Genomic DNA, 24,200 nt, shown 5'->3' with positions numbered 1-24,200 from the left:
TCAAAAAACAACCAAACATGAAACGAGACACAATTCAGTTGAGTTTTTTTCTTTGTTTATTACAAGAATATTGATTATATTTTTGGTTTGCACTGAAACATGAAAATACAACGTTTGGGTGCCTTCTAATCTAGTTTGGTTGAACAGGCATCGCAACCACTCAAACGGGCCAAACACGTCCAGTCATCCATTCGTCCACACAGTAACATAACGCAAAGCTCCACACGAGACAGAATTACCAACGCGACATCAGCCGAGGAAACGCACACGAACACTCACTTCCCGTCAAATTCAATAACCTTTCGTGATGACTACATTCACTATCCACACATTTCATACACATACACACACACACTCACTCACTACAGTTAGGGCATTACTGTTATTAGATAAAAAAATAAAACAGGATTTGAAAACACCATCTATTTCATATTGGTCATATACACTGTGTACATCACATGATTGATACATCACGGTTGTTAAACAGAACACTTAAAAGCACTTTCAAACTGGCTATCAAACCTGGTTGGTGAAGGAGAGAAGATAAATATCGAGAGGGATGTTCTTGAATCTATGACAGTAACGGATCAAACGCGTGGATCAGTCACCTCTTCAGAAAACAGCCGTATTGCAAGAGCCATAATTACCTCTGCCAGGTCACACTGAAATACATCAGAAGATGTTCGTCATGACGGATCACTGGTTGCCATGGCAATGGCACTTTTGGAAGAATGTCTCTGTTTGCTTTGCTCAAAGTACCCGGGAGACATTACTATCAACATGATGGATAGAGGATTGGAATACTCAGATGTTCATTAGTGTTTCCAACTTGCCGTTATCCTCTGCTGGTAAACTGAATCTTGTTCCCAGTCCAGGTGACGCGACAGCACGATGAAGAATGAAGCAGGCGACATCTGTCTGATGTTATTATTTAGCCCTGCAAGTCACTCAGGCTCCGTTTCCCTGATGACTAGCTGACTGTCTGGCAGGAGACACTTCATTATCGTTAAAATAATCTTGTTATGAGGTAAGCGAGAGCACGTCAGCCTCTCAAAAATCATATAACGCGGAGTCCCGCAATGCCACTTCTCTCGATGCATTAGGACTTAAATGTTACAATATACCCAGAGTATTAGAAACATTTGTTATTCCGCTGCTGTGCGAGAAGCAAGCTGAGCCCTTCTATGATCAAGTTAATGAATACAGTACATTACTTATTACTCCGCAACCTGAGGCAACAGGACTATGTCCAGGTGTGGATCTTCACACAGTCGAGCTGTCAGTTCACAGAGTTTCTCAGTCATAAACCAGCAGCTCAGGCGGTCCTCACATCTCTGTGTGTGTCAGTTACCAGTCAATGTCAATTCTCGTCGTGCCTCAGTTGTCCTTAGACAGGTAACCCATGTGTGTGTTGGTGAGGAAGTCACAGGTGGGGATGCTACTGACTGCCTGGTGGATGTTCATGGCTGTGATCTCTCGTGGAGCCCTGCAAACCCGATATGTTACACAGTGAATGTTCATGTCTGTCTGGGGCATCACTGCTTGTGCTGAATCAAGTCACAGTCGGTTCAATTCACAATGCAAACGGCACACATTAAGCTAAATACTCTGCAGGCACAGACAGTAGAATGTACTGATGTCCAACCAAAGCATATACTGACAAACAAAAAGGTGCACCTCCTTGGTTTCTGCATACTAATGCTTAGGTAAGCTGGCCCTAAAGATGGCAGATGTTACCGGTATTTGCACATTTATATTAGAGTGCAAAACTATGGAAAATGCTTCTCGATGATTTTAACTTGGAGTCATTTTTTTAACTACTGCTAAAAATAGAAATCATAAGTGAAATGGCAATCTTATCTAAATATTTCAAGGTTACTCCAAGACCATTTGCTTCTTGTGAAGATGTAAATCTTAAAATAAAAATAGCTAAAACATTTCCTAAAATAACTTTTTGGGACTATTTTATCTAAGGATTCATACACGTGATGTTTTGTGCATGTTCGACATAATGATGATGTCACCCAGTGAAATGCTACAACTCACTGATGCGTTTTAAAAGTTTGTAGACAACCATGGAGAAGAACGAGATACATGAAGCTCTGTGTACAAAAATGAGTCAGGGTTGCCAACAACTCATCTGCAAATATGCGAAACACGTCGCCCACATGGTGTACATACTGTATTCTAACAAATAGAGCAAAGTAAAATATTAGTCTGACATTATTGAAACTTTTTAATGTCCTGAAACATTATGGAATGTATATTCATTCATTTGACAAGAATCATTCGAGTAGTAAACTGGACAAACCTTCAGATGAAAAATTAAGCACTAAGCAGAAAAACAAACAAACAATGGCTGACCTGTTCTGAGGGGATTTGGCGTAGGCCCCAGCCAGAGCTTCTCTCAGGATGTCACTGGCAAACTGTTCAGTAGCCTGCAGTGCACACACACATAGACACACACACACACCATTAGTCACAAAGTAACTCACCCTCTCGCACAGTACAAGGTGAAACACGCAATACTGTGCGGGTGTACTTTTTTTTTTTTTTTTTTTACACACTGTATATTCATCATTCTAGTGAAGGGTATGCTGAGGTAATGATGAGCTACTGTAAATGGCCAGCTTTTCTTTTTTCCACTGTTCTGGCCTGTAGAGTGACCGACCTTCAGAATCATTGCTTCCACTACCGGAGCGAACACGTTCTTCTCCACCTCGACTGGCTGGAAGGTTACCCCGATCTGAGAGAGACAGAGAGGTCATCATATGAAAAAAAAAAGAAAAAGGAAGAGGTGCAGCTTGTTCCAGTTCAAAATTCAGTTGCAGCACCATAACAGGATGATATTGGTTGAATTCATCAACTCTCCCTTCATTTCCACTCTCAAACCCCCCAAGAGAAGCTCCTGACCTGCTGAGCTGTTTCGCTGACAAACTGGGTGGACATGCAGGGACCCAGGAAGAACTTGGGCTCCGCGTCAGCCTCTTGCTCCTCCTCTTTGACCTTTAGTTTCTGGCAGGGTGGAGTCACAGTGACGATGTCGACTATTTCATTGTCTGCCTCCTCTGGCTCGGTCTTCAGCAGAGCTTGCATCTGCTCCAGCCGCAGCACCAGCTCCTCGTAGCTACTCAGAGTCGTCGGGCACTCTGCGGACACATTCACGTCATACATTTAAAAACGCACTGTTTCACAAGCCACAGCACTCAGCCACAAATCAAGACGCTGCGAGAAAATGTCACAGATTTGCTTTTGTAAATTATTGGCTCGTTTTATTATTTCAACTATCTGACAATTATTAATCAAGATATTTGTGCAAGAGGGAGTGATGAGAACACGAACACAGATTATCGTTGTCTAGCTCAGGCGAGTGTTTGACTCACTGAGCTACGCAGCCTCGCCTCTCACCCTTTAAAAGGCAGAATTAATGAGAACTCACTGCAAATAAATCAACATGGCCGGACAAAAGGCAGCACACACTGGCCGTCCTCACACACTATTGGACTGCAAAAACATTACTAGACAAACTGGTAGCTGCAGGAGAACGACACCCACACATGCAACACTGAAGGGAAAATATTGATTGACTTTGAGCGGCTGAAAACAGAAGTAAATATTCTCTGTGTCGAAGAGATGCACACAAACTCACCGGGCTCGTTGTCGATCTGCGTGAGGATGTCCTCGATGGACTCGTCGTCATTCTTGCGTTGGGGCTCGAGGTCGGGTGGTGTGTAGCCCCTCTGCCGGCACCACTGTGCCACCTCTCTGGTCTTTGGGGGGGTGAGGGCCTGCAGGCGGGGGGAGCGATCCAACACATCCTGGACGACTCGCTTTACTGCTACCGCTCGTTGAAGCTGCACAGAGAGGCGCCAAAATCTATTATGTAAAACTGTACATTTGGCATCAATCTAAAGGCTTGACATACATTAACATTTTGTGACCTGATGTGCAGAAATTTGGGCTCCTACAATCTCTCCAGTATAGGCTAACTTGCAGCCTATCCTCCCCTTATCTCGTGCTGTCGACTGATGTGCTTTAAGTCCCCTGTCCTCTAAGTAAATTAGTGACCTGTATATATAAATATCCACGTCTGGGCTCATCTGAGAGCCTTTTATAGTCGTAGAAAAAGAGAACAGACAGCTAAGACATGGGCTGGTCTGTATGAGCTATCAATGAACTCATTAGGAATATATGAGAGGAGACAACCAGGCAGAGATACACATCTGACCAAAGAGATAGGGAGACATGAGGCAAGCAGAAAGCTTGCTGAGTCAGGGGTCCAAGCACAAAGACGGATTACACAAACAAAACTGCAAACAATGCAAATTATCACTGACATTATAGACGCCCTCACCCTGGAACCTGGAGAGTAACTGTTAGTAAGTGGGTGCTGTCAGTGTGAGCTATTAATGAGGTTAAATTAAAACCTTTATTAACGGAAATTGCTCTGATTGCAGAGCGGTGAGATGCGTTCAACAGAACGCTAAATACTGGGTAAACAAGCGACCCTGCTTTCTCCTTTTGAAGCTCAGCAAAGAGACAGCCAATAATGTGGAACAAAGGCGGTAAGTGCATTCAAATAGTCACATTAAAGGCTATTAGCACAGTTTATTTTTCAGTCTGTAACATGCCAGAAACTAGTGGGTAAAATAATCAAAATCTCCTGAAGCCCAATATTTAGTTCCCGACACCCTAAAACCCAAATAAGTTCATGTATTCGTATGCTATGACGTTAGAGAAAGAAAATGAACAAATCCTCACAACTGATGCTGGAAAAAGTCTTAAAGATCCAGTGTGTGAGATTCAGGGGGCTCGATTTACAGAATATGGCAGAGATGAAATTTCATATTCAAAACTATGTTTTCATTAATATACATTAGCATTATAATCACTTCAAAATAAGACATGTTATGTTTTTGTTACCTTAGAATGAGCATTTAATATCTATAGACGCTGCAGGTCTTCTTCCACAGAGTCTGCCATACTGGCCACCGTGTTTCTACAGTAGCCTAGAAGTGACAAACTAAACACTGATTCTAGATGGGGAGTTTTGCGTTTAATACGCCCACTGTGGTTCCTCTTTCACGGTAGGAAGTAGAGGGTGAGGTGAGGGCAACTTTACCTTTAGGTGCCACTAAATTCTTTAAGCTGTGGTAAGATACTTTTTACCATTTCTGTTATCATTTCCAAAGACTTACAACTTATGAACTAGTGCATCTCCACAGAAGTTTGACTCCCCTGAGGCTTTAGAATAACTCAGAGAAATAGAAAACAAACTATTTCAACATCAAGCACACACACAAACACATAAAACAACAAAGAGTCACCTCTGCTGCTCGGCGCTTGCCAATATTCCAGGAATAATACTGCTCTGTTGAAGAGGCACAGAATGGAGGGGAGTCCTCGGCTAAACAAACAAACAGAGAATTCAATTGTTTGACAAAACCCAGTGTAATAGCTTTCAGTAGGTTTTAATATATGGAGTTGATTTTTTTTTTTTTTTTTTTTTAGGCACCAACGGAGCTCACTCACTCTTATCTGGCACAATCAGAGGGAACTTCTTCACCACAGCTGTCAGCAGCTGCATCATGGTCTCTATGTGCTCGGTGCTGTGGAGGGAATCACAGCTGTCAGGTGCACTAACAGAGAATATTCACTGAAATGGCTGCCAGGAGGACAAAGTGTTTTTAAGGAAGACCCCTCATTAATATATATATGTGATAGCTTTAATAAATGAAGCTGAATTCAGCAAGTTATAAATGGAGCTGTTAACATCTAAGTGGCAAAAAATATATTTAACAACACTGTTGCCCTCTAATAACTCTGTGTCTGTGCACCATTCCTCTGTACGGACAACAAATGATCTACAAACCAACCACCGTGTTGTATGTTAAAGTAACATCGTGACTTGTTCTTACTTGATGAAGTCGTGTGCAGAGTTATCTGCCCCTTGCTCCTGCTTGACAGTGGTGGCTGCAGAGGCAACATGGACCGAAGTGGGAACAGGGGCAGTCACTGGGGGCGATGGACCAGCTGTGACAGCTGTGCCAGCACATGGCTCTGTCTTCACTGTGGCAGCAGAAAAGCACACATGAGAGTGAACGATTGTTCGTGTTAAACTAAAGATTGTTTGGAAGGAAATGATAGGGAAAAAAATATATATAGAATGGAGAAAAAAAAATGGAGTTTGGGAATCAAAGAGTGAAAGATTGAGAGAAGAGTGGGTGGAGTGTGGATGGACCCCTCTCACCTTGTGCCAGAGGCAGGGCAAGGGAGGGGGATGCCTGGTTGGCAGGACTTGGGGAGGCTCCAGCTCCAACTGCTGTGGAGGAGGAGGTGGAGGAAGGAATACTGGAAGCTGGGCCCTTAGACACTACTACACACACACAAACACAATGGATCAATGGCCCATTAGATAAACAGGCTTAACAGTAAGATGAAAAATGAGTGGGGAGGAAGATGTTTTACTACACAGAGAGGAGCATCTATATCACATTGACCATCTGTCTCAAATAAATCACACGATGCAGTCCCATATTTTAGCTAAATAAACTTCATAAAGACAAAATTAATAAAGCTGCAACTCAAGTCTTACAATCATGAGAGAGCAACATGTTTTCTTTCAACATTTCTCCTTCAGAAACTTGAAGATGTGGCACACCAACAAAGCAATCAAAGTCAATACTGCTTCATGTTTTATTCAAACACTCTCGCTGCCTTTTATCTGCTTTAAGAAGTGTTTTGAGGTCGACTAAACAGGAATGGAGTGCAGTTGGACGGGTTGGGGGTGGTGTTATAAAATACACTTCAATGTGTTTATGGGATGTCTCGGGCATACTTACCTTTCCCAACAGGCATGAGTATGGTCTGCAGACCTCCAGAGCCAGTGCCAACCCCCAGCTGCTTGAGCTGGTTGGCAGGGATAGTTAGGACTGTCTGCTGGGAGCTCGAACCTCCAGAGTGGATCTTGAGCATACCTGCAGAGAAAACACAACACATTCCAGATGAACGCCAATTTGTGGAATGACATGTACTAGATTTGTTAAAATGTTTTTAACTTTACACACAGTAAAACCAGGTGATAAACGCTGTGTGACGTTTCTCACTGCATACCTGAGAGAGTAGCACCTGTCTTTCCTCCACCTGCTGCCACTCCGCTGACTAATGAAGCTGCGGTGACCAATGACGTGCCGCTGCTTTTGGGCACACCCACCAAAGTCCCCATCCCTGCACCTTTGGACATGCTGACGACGGGCATGTTGGTGATGCCTTTGGCGACTGTTACGACAGCTCCGGTCGAACCCGCAGCACTCTTTGTCATTGTGGCAGAGCTGCCGGCACCCTTGACCAATGTGGCCACAGCCGCCTTTGACAGACTGCCTCCAGCTGCAGCACTGGCGCTCTTAGCGGCACTGATTACTGCTGCTTGGTTGGCTGCCACCAGGAGTGAGTGGTGCTGAGAGGCAGACTTCCCAGCATCTCCAGTCTGCGGGGAGTGCACAGAAATATAGCTGTTAGTCATGAAATAATTCAAATTAATTTCTAAAAAAACAAATCTATTTAGGTGACAACTTTCATTATTTTTAAACACTTCATGAAGGTGTAGAAACACATCTCACCTCTTCTGCAGTTACATGACAGTGAATGTGCTAATGATATGACATATTTGTGTGACAAATCCACCCTAAAAATAAACATGGGTGTTTAGAAAGGAGAAAATTAAATTCACTGTGGCAGGACGTGACAGAGTTTGTGTCAACTGCTCTAGTCACGTTTGTTTTTTTCGGTGCCGTGCAACTCCCAGAGTGAGACATGCCGATCAGGTCACTGGTTTTATGGAATTCTCAAAGACAAAAGAGTCAATCTCTCCTCGTAATTTAATTAACAGTGCTGAAAGGGCTGTTTTTCCCAAACCGGAAAAGCAGCGATGTATTCCCCTTTTGTGTTTGCATCAACATCTCCAACAGCAGTAAGTGTTTTCCTCTGTTACATGCTGTATACATATTTGTTTTTTGCGTGCTGGAGCCTCTAGGAAGTATTTCTGTGTGTTTCCATTTCTCAAGTTAATGAGGCCTGGCCACTGAATCTGAAGCTGTAATCACCCAAACCTAGACAACTGCTGATGAACTGCTTAGGGCTCTTCACACACACACCATCTAAACTCTCTGCTCTCACTGATAAATACAACACTAACCTTATCCTTATTTTCCATGTACTTATGCTGCAGTGGCGAATCACTCTATCTATCTAAATATCTAATTCCACAATAAAAATGATCCTTAATTAAAAATACATTCAAACTGATTATTTGTAATTAGGAAAATATGAAAATACAGTTTTTATAACCAAGTGCACTTTGTAACTAGTTAGCCGTTTGCTCCTTTTTAAAAGTAATTTCAAACCAGCTGCCACATAAAATATAACAATGAATAAAAATATGCGGTCTGCGAAACTAGCCTGTTGTTGGCTGGCTGCTGCAGCGCTGACGGAGCTCGGGGTGGAGCTAGCAGCAGTGATAACTCCGCCTGTCATCCTCAATGTGGTCGTCCCCGGCTTGGACAAGTGGCCTCCCGCCGCTGCCGTTACCGTCTTAACAGAGCCATCAGACAGCTTCACCTGTGCGCCCTGGGAGCCGCCCACCACCTGTCAATCAATAGTCATTATGAACATATTTTAATATGGTGGAAGAACATTAATAAGCATGAAAATGAGTACAAAAAACAAGTACAAAAGTGAATTTTCCTTCCAGACAAACTCAAGAGTTCAATCATTTTCAGCAAATCTGTAGCCACAGCATAAATTAATGAGTACAAACTTGTTATGTAAATGTCAAACAGATTTAACAGTATGAGATAAACTATTCACTTCATGTTGTCTGGAACTGACTTTTCCCAGAAATAAATGAGATAAGAGAACTCAATTTTTCTGACAGAGGGAAGGTAAGTGCATCATTTTAGAAATGAGGTGAATTAGCTATATTTATTGACTCTGATCTCTGCCAAAAGCATAATCAGTAGTTGTAATATGACCATGGGGTGTACTTACAGAACCCATCAAGCGGTAGGGCAGCTACATTAAGGCTGGAAAACTGGTTAGTGGGAGATCAGGCAGGTCTGCCAGTGAATGTGCAAAAACATCTTTGCACAGAGAACATGATGCTTTTCCCACAGCCCTCCTTCAATGTTATTTTTTTCTTTTCTTGAATACCATACTTACAAGACTTATGCTTTTAATACAAACGCTTTAGTTGTGAAATTTTGTTATCAAGAAGATACTATCTAATAAGGCTCGCTATGATCACTCCAAGGCACTATTCTAGCAACAAACTTAACATCAAGACAGCCTTAAATAGTTCATCCTTTCAGTTCAACCTGTAGACTCGGAGATCAGATAGGGCTGTGGTATAAAACTGGAAACATAACGAGGTCACATTCTGTCAAAGTTAAGACAGCGCTCAACACAGATTAGAAGAAAACAGGCAGGCAATATCAAACAGTACATGCAGCTCTTAACTGTGTCAAAACTGAGCTGGTGGTGCCTGTGAAACCAGTAGTAACGACAGCAGCTGTAGAGGACGCAGTAAAGCTCCGCCCTCAGTCTCTGCACTGACCTGAGCCAGGATGGCCGCTTTCTGTCCAGCTGTCACCCGAATGGCCTGCTGGGTAACAGCTGCTGGAGATGATGCTGCATGTCCTGCCGAACTAGAACCTCCCTGCTTCCCTGAACCCTGTGCTGGTTGGCCAACCAGAAATGTGCCCTGGGTGAAATGGACAAGCAGGGTTAGGGACAGGGGAGAGCTCCACAGACAAATCCTTTTGAATTTAGATCACAGCAATTCCATTGACGTTGAAATTAATCACTTAGGTAAACCACACACACAATTACTAACAGGGTGCAGTTCCCTTTTTAAGCCAACTTACAGCAGAGCTTAACACAAAACCCATATTATGCTGTGGGCATGTAAAATGTGTCTATTACATCAACTGTTTTATCTTTTAAATGTCCTAAGAGCTTACATAAAATTCAATTATCCTACTTGGAAGTTAATTTATCCTCCTTCACTAGCTCTTCACCAGTTTAAAGAGATATACACACTACACATTACGCACATTAGTAAAAATCACACTCAACCTTGAGGATTGATTATTATAAAGAAACACAGCCTGGGTCCTTACTTTAAATGTAGGTGGAAACCTCTGCAGACAACTTCATTATGCTGTTGATTAAATGCACAGACAGCACTGCTCCAAAGCTGACTGCAGGATCAATGCTGCTATAATGAATGTGTCTAATTAAAAGCACACCGGGCTCAAACGCTCTGCGAGAATATAAAAAATCTGAGATTCTCAAGGAAAACAAACAAAAATAAAAAAGCATTTGTAGACTGTGCGTGTCCTGCCATGCTACGAGTGAATAAAAGCTAAAATCTGTTTTATTTTTGGTAACCGTGGTGACGAGTATTAAACAGAAAATATTAAAACACCTTCAGTTTCCTACAGACTTCTTTAAACATGCCATCGACACAAAAGACATCAAAGAGACAGTACAGTATGCATGTCTCTGTGGTTTATAGCGTATCTGCGTTTCTACCCACCTGTGGTGTCTGTTTAAGGATATAGGACGTGTAGGAGAGGTTGGAAGGCAGACTGCTGGAAGAGGAAGACGAGGAGGAAGAGGTCTGAGAGCCCCCAGCGCCTGCCGACGAGCTGCTCTGGGACTGCTGACCTAAATTACAGACAGCCACGTATCAGTCTTAAATCTGACAAACAATCCTTTTATTCATCATCCAGAATGATAGCTTATCTTCTACATGTTAAGTTCAGTCATTTAAAAAAAAGCATATTTCACTTAGACGCATGATTCCGAGGCAGAGCTATACAGAATAATATTGGTTTATTGCTATGGGATGTGTATTTTTAGATCAAGTACGGGATGCTGCTAAATCTCTTTATTCGACAGGAAGTGTGCTGCGAGAGGGATTCTAGCTCTGAGTGCACATTAAATAAACTGCAGACAAAAATAGATGACGTGGACTGACTTACTGTCCAGAAGGTAGTGTCGCAGCCAAAAATCACTTTGAGAAGTGGCTTCCTTACTTTTCCCCCCCAAACCTCATGATCAGCTTAGAGCAACAACTTTTTTTAATACTGCTGTCTATAGCCAGAGGCATGGAGGAAAATGCACACACGTGTATTAGTTTAGGTTAGTGCCAAAGGATTCCTAAAGCTATCTCCACTGTCCGTGTTAGAGGTACACAAGGAAACAAATCGCATTCATAAAACCTCACAATACAAAGCAATAAAAGATGTACTTGAACTTTAAATTCTAATGTTATTATAATTATAACAGGCCCAAAGTGTAGACAATGTTTTGTTTCCTGGCAACGCTCTGAAGGAGTGGAGGTTGTATTACATTTAATATGATACTTGATATTTATATATTCACAACAGCAGCTTGAATTAACTGAATAGCTTTCATTGTTACGGGTTGCTTGTAGCCTCAGCGTTGCTGTCTAAGCTGTATCTGCTACATGATGAAGTGTACAGGAAACCCAAACTCAACACCAAGAGGTTGCTGCTGGATCATGTTATGTATCTTGCTGCCAAAAATACTGTAAACAATCAGAGAAACTCTAGCTTGACAGGAGTGTCTCAACTATGTGAGTCAAACTCAGTATGATGGAGAGGAGCGTGGCTAAATGACAATTAAATTAACATTAAATTAAATTAACCACAAGTTCTTTTGTCAATGCCTGTATTTAAAAAGGATGTAGCGTGTCTTACTTGCACTGGAGGCTCGGAGGATAGCTCCCTGTGGGATGAGAAGCAGCTTGCCCTTCCCCGAAGGATTCTTACTGTTGGTGGTCAGGTAGAGCTTAGTGCCTGGAGGCAAATTAGCCAGATTGGCCAGGTTGTTGGCTGGCAGCTGAAGAGTAGCCATCACTAAAGGACAAACAAAGAAAGTTGCTTACTTTCCTAATTTTCAGTTGAACAATAGTGCCTAAATGCAGAACCTAAACGTGCATATCACATTGAATGTTTTATCATAGCAACTGTACACTGACTTGTGCTGTGGTGTCACATGACCCCGTGCATTATGTGTGTGAACTCTGACCTCCACTCTTGCCACTTGAACCGCCAGCTGCCTTGACAGTAGCCTGCTGACCGGAGATGCCGCTGGCTCCGCTGACAATGGCTTTAGCGACTCCCTGAGCCAAAACCTGCTTCCCGCCCATCACCTTGGAGACAGAGGGGTTGCCCTTGGCAACCAGAATCTGTCCACTGCTGATAGCCACCTGTTTGACTGCAGACTGGAGCGTCGAGCTAACAGGGATGCCCAACATCTAGAAATGAGACAGGCGGTTAATGTCATTTTGAGAAAACTAACTTTTGCCAGCACATAAGAGTATCATCACTGTCGACATGAAAATTACTGATGTTTTTCTGTCAAACGGTGTGTGGGCATATGCATGAGAGACTGACCTTGCCACTTGTGGCCCCTGTGGCCCCTCCTGCCTGTTTCTGTGCCGACATGGAGATCATGTGACCTCCCTTCACTGCGACAAACTGGTGTGCTGCTGTAGCGGCAGGTTGCTGCTGGCTGGTTACTGTGGAAACCATCTGCTGCTGCTGCTGTGTTGAAACTTCCCCAGGCTCCTGCTTGATAATAACCTGCACGTGAAGCAAGTGCACATGGAGAGAACGGCTTTACCAGAAGGGCCATGCTGCCTCGAAAGCACAACAGGTTGTAAATATTGCAGCTGTTACTATTGCTGGAAATTTGACTTTCTAATTAAAAAAAAAAGACATAATTTAGTCATTAACGTGATGCATTCTGACCATGTTCATCTCTTTTTTTTCACCCCCTACATCAGGCTACAGGCAGCACAGCAGTGAAAAGAGATTTGCTGCTCAAAAACAGATTTTTCAGAAATAAGCATCATCATTTATTCATCAAGGAGATGTTTTTATATTCCCCATCTGTCCCCATCCGCCCTGGCCTTTTGTACTACAGCTGATGCCAGCAGCCTACAACTGTATATATGAGCCAATGAGAGTACCACTGTCATGAAAAAGAAATTATAAGATAATTAACATTTTATTCTTTATAGAGAATTGTGCTATGATGAGCACGTGGGAGTGGGAGGATTTTACAGTGGGTTATTGACACTGAGTGAAAAAGAAACCATGTAATTTTGTCTCTGCAAAGCTCCCTGCACCCCCTACCCTCTTTAGAGTGATGTCCCATTTAAATAGCTTGCCAAGGCACTCACATCTGCTGAAGATAGCACCCTGGCCTACTATTAATACCACCCTGCTTTGTTAAAGATACAGATACTACAGGGACAGACTAACTTTACAATTGTAGGAACAGATCAGTAGAAAGAGATTGCTCGTAAGATTTCATGGTAAAAAGGGTGACACCGTTAAGACTCTTCCAACTCACCTTCACCCCTGAGGAGAGGAAGGTGCCAGTGTGAACTTTAGGGGCTGGTGAGCGGGCACCTTGAGCAGCAGACTGTTTGGCAGAGGGGCTTCCTGTGGAGTAATTTACAAAAAAGCCCACAATAAATCACGGAGAAGATGACTCATTGCAGTTCCTGCCATCCTTTTCCACAAACATCAAGGCCATTATGGTGCAAGGTGACAGTTTCATGCCAGGGTAACTGGCGTGGGTGCTGAAGCTGAAGAGTTTTGGCTGTTGCGTTTATTCACAGAGCCAAGCACTGCTAAAGTTTTGTTCCTTAGCTACTGCATTAAAATTTGTTTCATCTGGGAGCGGTGAATCACACAACACCCACATCAACCTCATCCAGCTTGATAAAACATCACTTAATAGCACTCCAGCACTGCTGCCAGATCTGGCTGTGCTGTACATTTGTGGAGGAAGTGTGGGAGTGGCTGAGTGGATGAGTGAGAGTGAACACTCTAGAGGAAAGAGCCCCTGAGAGGAATATGAACAGTCGCTGCTGATGTGAGGAAGTCAATACAACAGCCTTGATGATGAAAGGCGACTGTGCTCTATGATGGGGTGACGCACACATGAAGTACACACTTGCTTCGCCTGACACTGGACTATCAACTTTCCACATAGACCTTGTTTAGGGGGAACCACACACACACACACACACACACACACACACACACACACACACACACACACACACACACACACACAGAAACACAACTTGAGCATGAAGTCTCATCCTCCTAATGTGGCAATGAAACACAGCAGCTCAGTCACCATGGCAACCTCTCATCCAGCAACGATCCTGCTGGCTCACGACACGTCATACTTTATGAGTGCAAAACCAGGACAAAGGAGAAGACAGGGGCAGAGAGACACAGAGGGAAAAAAAACAGAAGGGAGGGAGTACAAAGAGCTAGATGAGAAAGTACAAGGAGGTTTAAAAAAAAAAAAAAAAAAAAAAAAAAGAGGACGCACAAGAAAAAAGTACCAAAATAGAGAAAAATAAAGAGTCTAGAGGGGATTGTTCATCGTCTGTTCCGCTATAGAGAACAATCCTCACAGTCGTTTTTATATCCTATGTGGGCGGCTCAGACGCTGTTTCTCGATTTTGTTGCCGGCCCACTTCCGATTTCGAGCAGCACTTTGACACAGAGTAGGAGATGTGTACCTGTGGAGGCGGCAGATGAGGAAGCCATGCCGATCACCTGGCTTGGCTTGTCAACAATGATATAAGGGTTGTTGAGCACTGACGAAGAGCTCTGCTTGCTGTGGACAGGGGTGGAGGTGGTGGGCGTGCGAGGCAGCGGGGAGTGGCTCGGGGTGGAGATGGGAGACCCTGTTGTGGAGAAAGTGCACGGGCGATTAGATGAATAACTGTCCTGATGTCACACAAAATTTTGCTCTCTATGGTAGCACCTATGGCGAGTGTCAGGCAGCTGGACTTGCACTTGTTTCATCATCTGCAGTTCAAAATTATTATTTAAATATGTTAATTCTTTGGGAAACTTCATGCTTAATCTGACTTTTAATGGAACCTCAGTTAAGGATTGAGTGAAACAATTTGTACAACCGCATGAAATCATACGCCTGCTCTGAAATCTGAGTAGGAGAAAAATGCTATCTGGTATATGAACTTAAAATTATATTTCCTCTGTTGGTGGCCTTTATGTCACGAGCCTATCAGGGATATAATTCACATCACTGCTTGTCAAGTAGACATTAATACAAATTGTAGACATTTTTCCCAAAGAAAGTTATCCAGGATGCAGATGTAGAGAACTCAGATGAGGTGGACATCTTTAAAATTTCTGCACAAACTATTCTTAAGATTTTTGCACTGAACAGCAAATATGTGCTTGAACTCATGAGTCTTGCTCCCTCCTGGGCAGTACAGCACATTTCCAACAATGGCTACATTTTGAATAATTACACCAAGTGCCGATGGCAAAGAACAAAGTGTGCAAAATACCTGGGACAGAACAATAGTGTATATTAGAACTCTGCCAAAGTTTAATAAAGCTGCTGTTAGTACTTCTTGGTGTTTGCATATTTTACCAACATAAAATCAAGAGTTTTAAAGCGGGCTGCTTAACAAAATGATCAGATGAAAGGGAAATTTGACATTTGAGTGACAAATTTGTCACAAACTGTATTATTGATGAAGAAACCCTTCAGAAATTCTTCAGAAACTCTGAAATGGCCACTGGGTGGAGACATTTACCTGAAACTATTTTACAGCTCATGGTGATTGGTTGGAACGACTTCCCAGGAGACTCGGCGGGGCTGGGCGGCTGACCTCCTTGTGGGACAATCTTACAGCTTGCTGTGATGGGCTGGAAGGCGGAGTTGCCATGGGAACCCAGAGTGATCCTGTCACTGACTTTCGGTCGGGTTGGTGTGCGTTCACCAGTGGTGAGGCCGGAGCTATGGCCACCTGCAGACCTACCCATCTCTGCTTTGACGAAACCTAGAAGGAAACGAGGCGAGTGTATTTCAGTTGAGAGTTACAGATGTAAAAATACGCATCCAGTACAAGATTCAAGAGATAATGTGGGGAAAAAAAATCTACAGTGTGAAGTGATATTATTCAAAAGAATAAACATGTGTGTGTGTGTCTGTGTGTGTGTACCTTTGTCTACACTGGGATCATGTAAGATGGGGGAACTGGAGCGTCCATAACTTTGAGGCAGGGAGGCGGCCAACATGGGGCTTGCTGCTCTGTGAGTGACCTTGGAGGGAAAAGGCTGGGGGATGTAGTCCTCCCCAAGAGAGTTCCTATGGAGCTCCACATCAACCACCTGGAACAAATATAGCTCATTGTCAGAGTAAAGTTCTGAGAAAAAAGGGTTAGAGCAGGAAACAAAGTGAACATTTATAACTTACAGTTTCTGCCCCAAGTGTCTGCAGCCCAGTGTACGTCCTGTCCAGCTGTAGGAAAAGGAAAGAGAGGTCAAAATAAAGACTTTTATGAAGGTCAGGTAAGAGAGTAGAGGTAGTGAATTTTGATCTCAATTTATAGTTATAAATAAACTGTAGATGCTTGTTCATAATAATGATTACATTTTTTTAAATTAAGTTCTAGTTTTGACTCATATAGTGTTCAAAGTGTGCTTATCAGTTGGTCCAGTATTGCGTGAGAGAGCGATGCAGCTGGCAGCCACGAAATGGGCTACAATGTGTAATCCTTTCGGGTAATTGCGTACTGTCGATGTACTAAAGCTGCTTCTTTTTGCCACTGAAATAGCAGACAGCAGCAGAGATAGACATTCCTCTTGACATCAGATCAGTCGTTTTTGTTTAAACATAAACATCCATTATATCACTCTGTTTACCAGACGTAAAAAAAAACTGTAATTTTACGTCGCAAAAACACAGGAGTCTGTCTGCCGCTATCTAGATCAGTTAGCTTGTCTATATTTTTGTTCGGTTTCACAACAGCAGTGCTCTCGCTCAATACTGGACCAATTTCAAAATAATGTTACTCTTATGAATCATTTGGACAGAAAACCCTGGGAAAATAGGATCCAGTTTGAGATATACATAAGCTAAGTAGGTCAAAGTATGAAACACTTAAAGGATAATAAATGTTTATTAGTATCTAATTGGCAATTTACAAGAGGCAGTATAGAAGCCATCATAAAAACAAAGGACGTCTATAAAAGAATCAGTTTAAACTTCACATGGAAAACTACTGCATCTCAGTCTGAGGAGGAAAACAAGTTGAGTGGTGATGTGGTCGACGATCTGGGCTGACCTTTAGTTGGTGGATGATGTCAATGCGTTTGTTGCGGGGGTCTTTGAAGTGGATCTGGATCCTCACAGGAAACTCGCCCCAACCGCGACGTGTTAAATGAAAGGGAGGCTCGCTGAGAACAGGCACATCAAGAAAACCTTATGTAACCTCATCAAAATACAAATCTGGAGGCAAAAGACCTCGAGAGGATGCATCGGGATGACTTTGAAAAAAAAAAAAAATGTATTAAGCCTCTGAACATTTGTAGGGTTGAAGAGTCCTGTCTCAGACTGAGTAAATAATCTCTTAAAATCAATGACTTGACGGGCCCTTCTTTTCCTTTGAAGCTTCAGGTTTTATCCCCACCTGACAAAAACTGACCTGACTACCTTTACTGACGAGTATGTGAATGTATATTATATCTTTTTAAGTTAGAAAGTGATGGAACTTTTGTTTTTCTCTTTACTTTACATTCATCCCTTCATCTACATTCAGACTGTGTTGAGAATCAGCAGCCTGTGTGGAGCTCACTCGTAATGACGACTTGAGTCAGTCAGGGGGAGCTTACTGTACGAGCAATGCGAGTGCCTTGTCAGCTGAAATGTCCGGGACGCTACAGCTCAAGGTTGCTGACTGATGAGAGATCATTTATTCAAAAGGATAAAGCTGAACCCTTTGCCACTTTTAGAGGATGAAATCTTAAAATCAGACAACTTAACCACAGACCTTGAACTTGAAGTTATTCCTAAATGAACCGTACCAGTCTACAAAGTCAACGCTTCAGTCAACGCTTCAGGCCAAGGCAAACACGCACATTTTACTGCTCCGTTTGTATGATTTTAGGTGTGGCCTCTATTAGTCATGTTCATGTTGACTTCTAGTCTGACTCATTATGAGCTAAATGGCGTCACAGACCTCACCTCACAATCTGCATAATATATATGCCTATTTTTAGCTTGCATAATGTATCACTCAGAGTTTTTTTTTGTTTGTTTTTTCACTTGAAGCTATGATTGATGGGGGACGAGACTGGATGAGCTGCACTGTCAAATATCCACAAGGTGGCATTGTATATTTAAGGGTTTTTATTCTGTTTAGTGCTGTGTTTTTGTCACAGAATGTGAATATCAGCAGGCAGTTTTGCATTTAGTGGCTCATCTAAAGATTGTGCTGAAATAAACACCAGCTGATGACAAAAACAGTCTCTTACATACATCCAGGTGCCATGTCAAAACACCAAAACAGTTTCCTTACTGCCTTCAGCTTTGCAACTGGTGCATGGAAAGAGGTGGGGCAAACTACTGATTGATCTGGAATAATAATAACAATAATTAAGGTAGAAGTAAACATTGTGAGGGCAAATATTAATAGAAGAAGTTTGTCTCAAGTGTTAATTTAGAGCCCTGCCTGTATCAGATAATGTGACTGAGGAACATTTACACACGCAAACACACACACTTGGAAAACCAGACGGGCACGAACCTGATTTCGACTAGGTCGTTGGGTTTGTAGCTGGGATGCAAGAAGAACCAGACTTTCTTTACAAAGTGGTCGATGCTGGGTTCCCTCCTGGAGCCTCTGACGTATACCATCCATTTATGGGTCGACTGGTCATTTTCTTCCCGCTTATCTGGGGGAATGTACCTGAGGGTGAGAGACAAAAGAGGAAAAACAAACCAACGGGAATAAAGAATTAGCACCAGTAAACGTAAGAGATGATGTACAGTGGTCAGGTGATTTGAGAAAGACAAACGGAAGTTTCATTTAAAAACAGATTAAAAAAAAAAAGCCCTGCATGATCACATATTTTTAGGGGATTATACACTAATAAGACCATACGTATGCATATTATACTCAATATCTGCCAGATTCTGTAAATGAATAAAGCCAAATTTTACACACTGGTCCTTTCATGCACTGTAGCACAGGAGAGATCCGTCCCATTTAGCCCTCATGTACATGAGACATGTGCTTTGTCAATCAAGCCCCCAAAAGTTAACATGGACCTCGTACTACGAAGCACCAAGCGATCTCCAGGAACTGCCAGTTATCCGACAGTTCATGCCCAGGGGGAAATAAATGAAACTGCATCAAGACTGGGCTTGTAGCAGAACCGAATTATCAGCTCAGCTCTTCAGAGTGCAGTCATGCAAAAACAAGACAAATTCAACCATGATCTCCGCTTTGAAAACACTACGACATACCTGTTTTCAAGAGGCAGTGGAAAACAGCTCCTCTGGTGCACAGTTTATCTGACATTTTGCATTCAAGTATATTATATATTAACAAACAGATTTAGCGCTCAGCCAAAATATATTACAACAACTTTTGAGTTTTATTTTGATTGATTTCTGACGCCAAATCATTTGACTGTGACGTTTTAAAAGTATACAACACCACCTCTAGGGCTTGTAACTTATTCGTAGGTCTCACCTATTCCCAAATTCCTTTGTGAAAAGCCGAGGAAAACATCTGGCTACTCAGTACTTCAAATGATATGAGTTTCTATGACTACATAGACCGCATTGATTTCAACAGTTCAACATCGTTTTAACAAAGGGAAATTTGGATGTTTCAGAGAGATTGATGAAAATACAAACTTTGATGTTATGATTGCATGGTTGTGTTTCAGACTTGTGACGCACTAAAAAATAAAAAGGAATGACTACCAGCAATCTAGACATATTCAATATAAAAAAGGAGAAGAAAAAGAAGAAAATCGATGCATTTTAAAAGTCTCATGGCTTCCCTGAGAGGCGCCTAAGCTCTAGAAATGGGAAAAGACCTGCTCTACAACACACCAATTCAAAAATATGACTGACTGAGTAAAACTTTTTCTTAGTTTGGTTACGTACTTGGACACATTCCCCACTACGATTGTCTTCTTTGCATAGAGTCTAGAGGCCTCACTTCCAGTAGTGTGGTATGTCACCCTCTGCTCTGCTCCAATGGACAATGGCACACCAAATGTGTCCTATGACAAATAATGAAGACATAACAGGCTTGATGACAGATAAATAAGATGCAAGAATAATGCGGGTACCTGCTTTGTGTTCGTCAAATAATCCATAACCCCTGTCATCTTTGGCAGCTGAACTCACTTTGCCTGTGTTGCGTCCAGGCCTGCGCTCCTGCCTGCCGCCGTCCTCTCGCCACGCTCCCTCACCATCCCTCTCAGCGCCCTCTCCTTGCTGTGAGAGGGACTCAGACTCAGAGTGGGCCAGAGAAGGAGTGTCGGAGCCCTGGTTGAGCGGGGAAGAGGAACGCGATGGGGACTCCAGGAACCGCCGGATGGCCGGATGGTTCAGCACGGCGGGGTCGCTCTTTGAGGTGTGCTGGGACACAGAAGAAATGCTGGTTGCTGCGGATACTGTGGTGGTGTCGGTGGTGGTTACTGACAGCCACCTGAGTTTGAATATATTGGAATTTACCTCTGTGAGCCTCGTCATTCCTGCATTAGCGTAGTAATTGGCCACTATGCATGCCCTCAGCTTGTCCATCATCCTCCGGGCTTCATTGAGCCGCTGCAAAATGACAAAACAACTCAAATATTCTGTTTTATACTGTAAACATACAACAAACTTTACTCAGTTACTTTCTGTATTTATTCACTTTTTACTGAAAGTTAAATACAGTATCACACAGCACAGCTGTCATCCAGATACCTGACTTATCACATCTATCTCATGCTCTTTGTTCTTCATCTCCAAAGAAAACTGCTCTCTGATGATGGTCTCAATCTTCTGCACTGCTGCTTCTCGGGCTGAAAAAAAAAATCATAAAAGGGGGACAGAGACATTAAAGACAGTTAGCTGTGAACTGTCACGACATGTAAAGCAGGTGTACTGCATTTATGAACTTACCATTATGTTCGGCTGCTTTGTTTCTCTTACTGTTTTGGACCAGAGAAATGTCCTCATAGTCGGGATCATTGCCTTCTATTTTCCTTTTAACCCCTGACATAGCTGCCTGTGGAGAGAAGAATAGAGGACAATAATAAACACAGCTCACGTTAGCCATCCACGCTCCCACTTGTGATTAGCATCGAGTTAGCCGGCTAGCAGCACTGGCTAGTTGTGCTAATGTGGCTCAGCGAACCGTCTGTCACTGTTTCTCACATTGTTTGAGGAAACCACAGCCTGCAATGACGCTCACTTAAACAAAAAAACATTTAACGTTTTTTTTTTACGTGTCCCACGAGCTCCGTGTCGGGAGAAATCCGTAGCTCGTGCAGCCGGTAGCGCTTAGCAACGGCTATCCGTGTTTGCTAACGTTAGCCACTTCATTTTGTAGACAAACCCGACTCAACCTGTCTGAAATGCAAACTTACTGGAGTGGCCTGTGCTGCGGAACAACGTTTCTTTGTGAGGCGTGTGTTTTTAATTCAGTGAGAGCATGTCCCTTGCGTTATGCTATATTAATTTTACACACTTTGTGTTCAGTAAATGGCTAAATCCCGAGGTGGACAAGTAGGCTAAACAGTGCAGAGTTTAGCCTTGCACTTCAGAGAAACAGCCAGCAGGCGCCGCTGTTCTACAGAACAGACGATACTGCTCAATGTTCATCTTTATTTGTATTTGTTCAGTGGAAAGATGTGATTATAACAACACCTCGTCCATACATGCATGCTCCCATGATATAATTCTTCAAATATTTAGCCCTTTAGTGTGGCAGGGGAGATACCATGATCAAGAAGGTGGTTCACCCAGGGCGAGGCTCAGCCTTTGCACTCCGGCTGTGCTGACCCCTGCGAATTCCCCAAATGTGGGAATCTCGACTGCATAATTTCTGGTAGTGGGGGACTGCGTTCGCGCTCTCCCCTGACAGTAGCTCAGTCCATAGGGACTTGGCTTGGAAACCGGAGGGTGGCCGGTTCAAGTCCCACATGAATATGGAAGGTGGACTGGGCACTGCCGAGGTGCCCTTGAGCAAGGCACCGATCCCCCCAACTGCTCACTGGGCGCTGGTCTGGCTGGCTGCCCATCACTCCACCATCTCTCTCCACATTTGCATGTCTATGCCATTGTACTGCATGTGTGTGTGTCCGAGTTAAAATGCATGTAAATAAAAATAGAAAAAAAAAAAAAGAATTTCCCCATTGAGGGATATATATCTTCATCTTCATCGTCATCTTCAATAATGACCGATTCAATGGAAATTCACTGTATGGCAGAATTGTGACGACCATAAAACATCTCTACAGCCACTAACCACCATTCAAAAAAGCAATACGAATCATACACAACATTGGCTATCAGGCTATCAGGAACGCACAAACCCCTTATTTATACAGTTTCTAAAATTTACAGACATTGTGTAATATCAAACTGCTCAAATAATGTTTAAAGCTAAAAGCTTTAAAGCTTGTGTTTCAGTTGGTGGGGTGAGACTATGGAACAGGTTAACCATGGAGTTGAAGCAATGTCCAAACATGAAACAGTTTAAAATGAGGTACAAAGACACTATTTTTAAGAGGTACAGGGATGAGGGAGGTTTTTTTTATTGTTTCTCTTCGTGCATGTATGTGCAGTTGAAACATACACTGTATAAAAAGACACATATGCTTTTTTTCCCCCTCACTGTCTGACATAAAATCAGACAATCACTTTTCCTGTTTTAGGTCCGTTAAGATTACCAAAATTATTTCTATTTGCTAAATGCCAGAATAAGTGAAGGATTTTTTTAAATACTTCCTTCTAAGTCAGAAGTTTACATATATTTCATTAGTATTTGGTACCAGAGAGTTTGCAGGAATTTTGGCCCATTGCTCCTGACAGAACTGGTGTAACTGAGCTGCCTTTGTAGGCCGCCTTGCTCTCACATGCCTTTTCAGCTCTGCCCATACATTTTCAATAGGATTGAGATCAGGGCTTTGTGATGGCCACTGCAAAACATTGACTTTGTTATCCTAAGCCACTTTGTAACCAGTTTAGCAGTATGCTTCGGGACATTGTCCATTTGGAACACCCATTTGTGCCCAAGCTTTAACTTTGAGATGTTGCTTCAATGTTTCCACATATTGTTCTTTTCAGTTCGATTTTAGTTTCGTCAGATCACAGGACATGTCTCCAGAGATTAAGGTCTTTGTCCCTGTGTGCATTTGCAAACTGTAATCTGGCTTTTTTATGTTTCTTTTGGACTAATAGCTTCTTCCTGGCAGAGTGGCCTTTCAGCCCATGTCGGTACAGTACTCAATTTACTGTGGATAGTGTCACACTCTTAATAGCTTCAGCCAACATCTTCACAAGGTCTTTTGCTTTTGTTCTTGGGTTGATATGCACATTTCAGACCAAAGCACGTTTATCTCTGGGACACAGAACCCGTCTCCTTCCTGAGCGGTATGATGGCTGGACATTCCCATGGTGTTTATACTTGCGTATAATTGTTTGAACAGATGAACGTGGCACCTTCAGGCATCTGGAAATTGCACCCAAGGATGAACCAGACTTGTGCAAGTCCACAAGTCTCTTCCTGATATCTTGGCTGATTTCTTTTGACTTTCCCATGATGTTACAAAGAAGCAGTGTGTTTCAGGTGTGCCTTAAAATACATCCACAGGTGTGTCTCTAATTAACTCAAATGTTGTCAATAAACCTATCAGAAGCTTCTAAAGACATGACATCATCAGCTGGGCTTTCCCAAACTGTTTAAAGGCATAGTAATCTTGGTGTATGTAAACTTCTGACTTTGAAGAAAGTAATAAAAAAATGTCTAAAAAATTCATCTCTCATTATTCTGCCATTTATAGCAAATAGAAATAATTTTTGTAATCCTAGCGGACCTAGAACAGGAAAAGTGATTGTCTGATTTCATGTCAGACAGTGAGAAAAAAAGGAATATGTGTCTTTTTATACAGTCTATGTGAACTTCTGGTTTCATGTCTGTGTGTATGTATTGTATTAAGTGTATATGCAGGTTTTATTTATTTATTTTGTTAGTTTTTTTGTAATACAAAGTCAGGGATGTATTCTATTTATCTATAAGTATCAGGAATATT

General features: G+C 42.5%; 1 protein-coding gene and 1 non-coding gene across 4 annotated transcripts; one reads left to right on the top strand and one right to left on the bottom strand.

Moving 5' to 3' along the window:
- Positions 1-33: 33 nt before the first annotated feature.
- yeats2 (YEATS domain containing 2) lies at positions 34-23,731 on the bottom strand. Of its 3 annotated transcripts, none has more exons than XM_027285427.1 (30): positions 23,611-23,731; positions 21,067-21,172; positions 20,869-20,966; positions 20,635-20,727; positions 20,305-20,538; positions 20,059-20,177; positions 18,686-18,847; positions 17,225-17,336; positions 16,354-16,398; positions 16,100-16,268; positions 15,692-15,937; positions 14,639-14,806; positions 13,447-13,538; positions 12,483-12,671; positions 12,115-12,343; positions 11,784-11,942; positions 10,595-10,725; positions 9,611-9,757; positions 8,458-8,643; positions 7,114-7,486; positions 6,843-6,977; positions 6,251-6,376; positions 5,919-6,069; positions 5,533-5,609; positions 5,328-5,407; positions 3,650-3,854; positions 2,914-3,149; positions 2,672-2,746; positions 2,365-2,438; positions 34-1,486 (listed from the first exon to the last, which is right to left on the bottom strand). In XM_027285427.1, the coding sequence occupies exons 1-30, from the start codon at positions 23,707-23,709 to the stop codon at positions 1,378-1,380; spliced, it is 4,425 nt and encodes a 1,474-aa protein (XP_027141228.1). In that variant the 5' UTR covers positions 23,710-23,731; the 3' UTR covers positions 34-1,377. The 3 variants fall into 3 exon arrangements, with proteins under 3 accessions (XP_027141228.1, XP_019117829.1, XP_027141229.1); XM_019262284.2 differs by lacking the exon at positions 23,611-23,731 and adding an exon at positions 21,534-21,747; XM_027285428.1 differs by lacking the exon at positions 23,611-23,731 and adding an exon at positions 21,322-21,471.
- Positions 21,866-22,026, top strand: LOC113747181 (U1 spliceosomal RNA). The gene has a single exon (XR_003463423.1). It is a non-coding gene; the product is annotated as a U1 spliceosomal RNA (small nuclear RNA).
- Positions 23,732-24,200: the final 469 nt, after the last annotated feature.

The sequence above is a fragment of the Larimichthys crocea genome, chromosome XII (assembly GCF_000972845.2).
Source record: "Larimichthys crocea isolate SSNF chromosome XII, L_crocea_2.0, whole genome shotgun sequence".
In the NCBI taxonomy this organism is placed as follows: Eukaryota; Metazoa; Chordata; class Actinopteri; family Sciaenidae; genus Larimichthys; species Larimichthys crocea.
Note: the sequence above shows the minus strand (reverse complement) of the source record. Positions and strands in the feature narration are given on the sequence as shown.

Coding starts and splice junctions, on each gene's coding strand:
- yeats2 (XM_027285427.1), bottom strand. CDS start 23,709: ATGGGAAAGTCAAAAGAAATCAGCCAAGATATCAGGAAGAGACTTGTG. Junction 20,728..20,868: donor AGATAGATGTGATAAGTCAG/GTATCTGGATGA, acceptor GTCATTTTGCAG/CGGCTCAATGAAGCCCGGAG. Junction 6,070..6,250: donor TGCCCTGCCTCTGGCACAAG/GTGAGAGGGGTC, acceptor CTGCTGCCACAG/TGAAGACAGAGCCATGTGCT.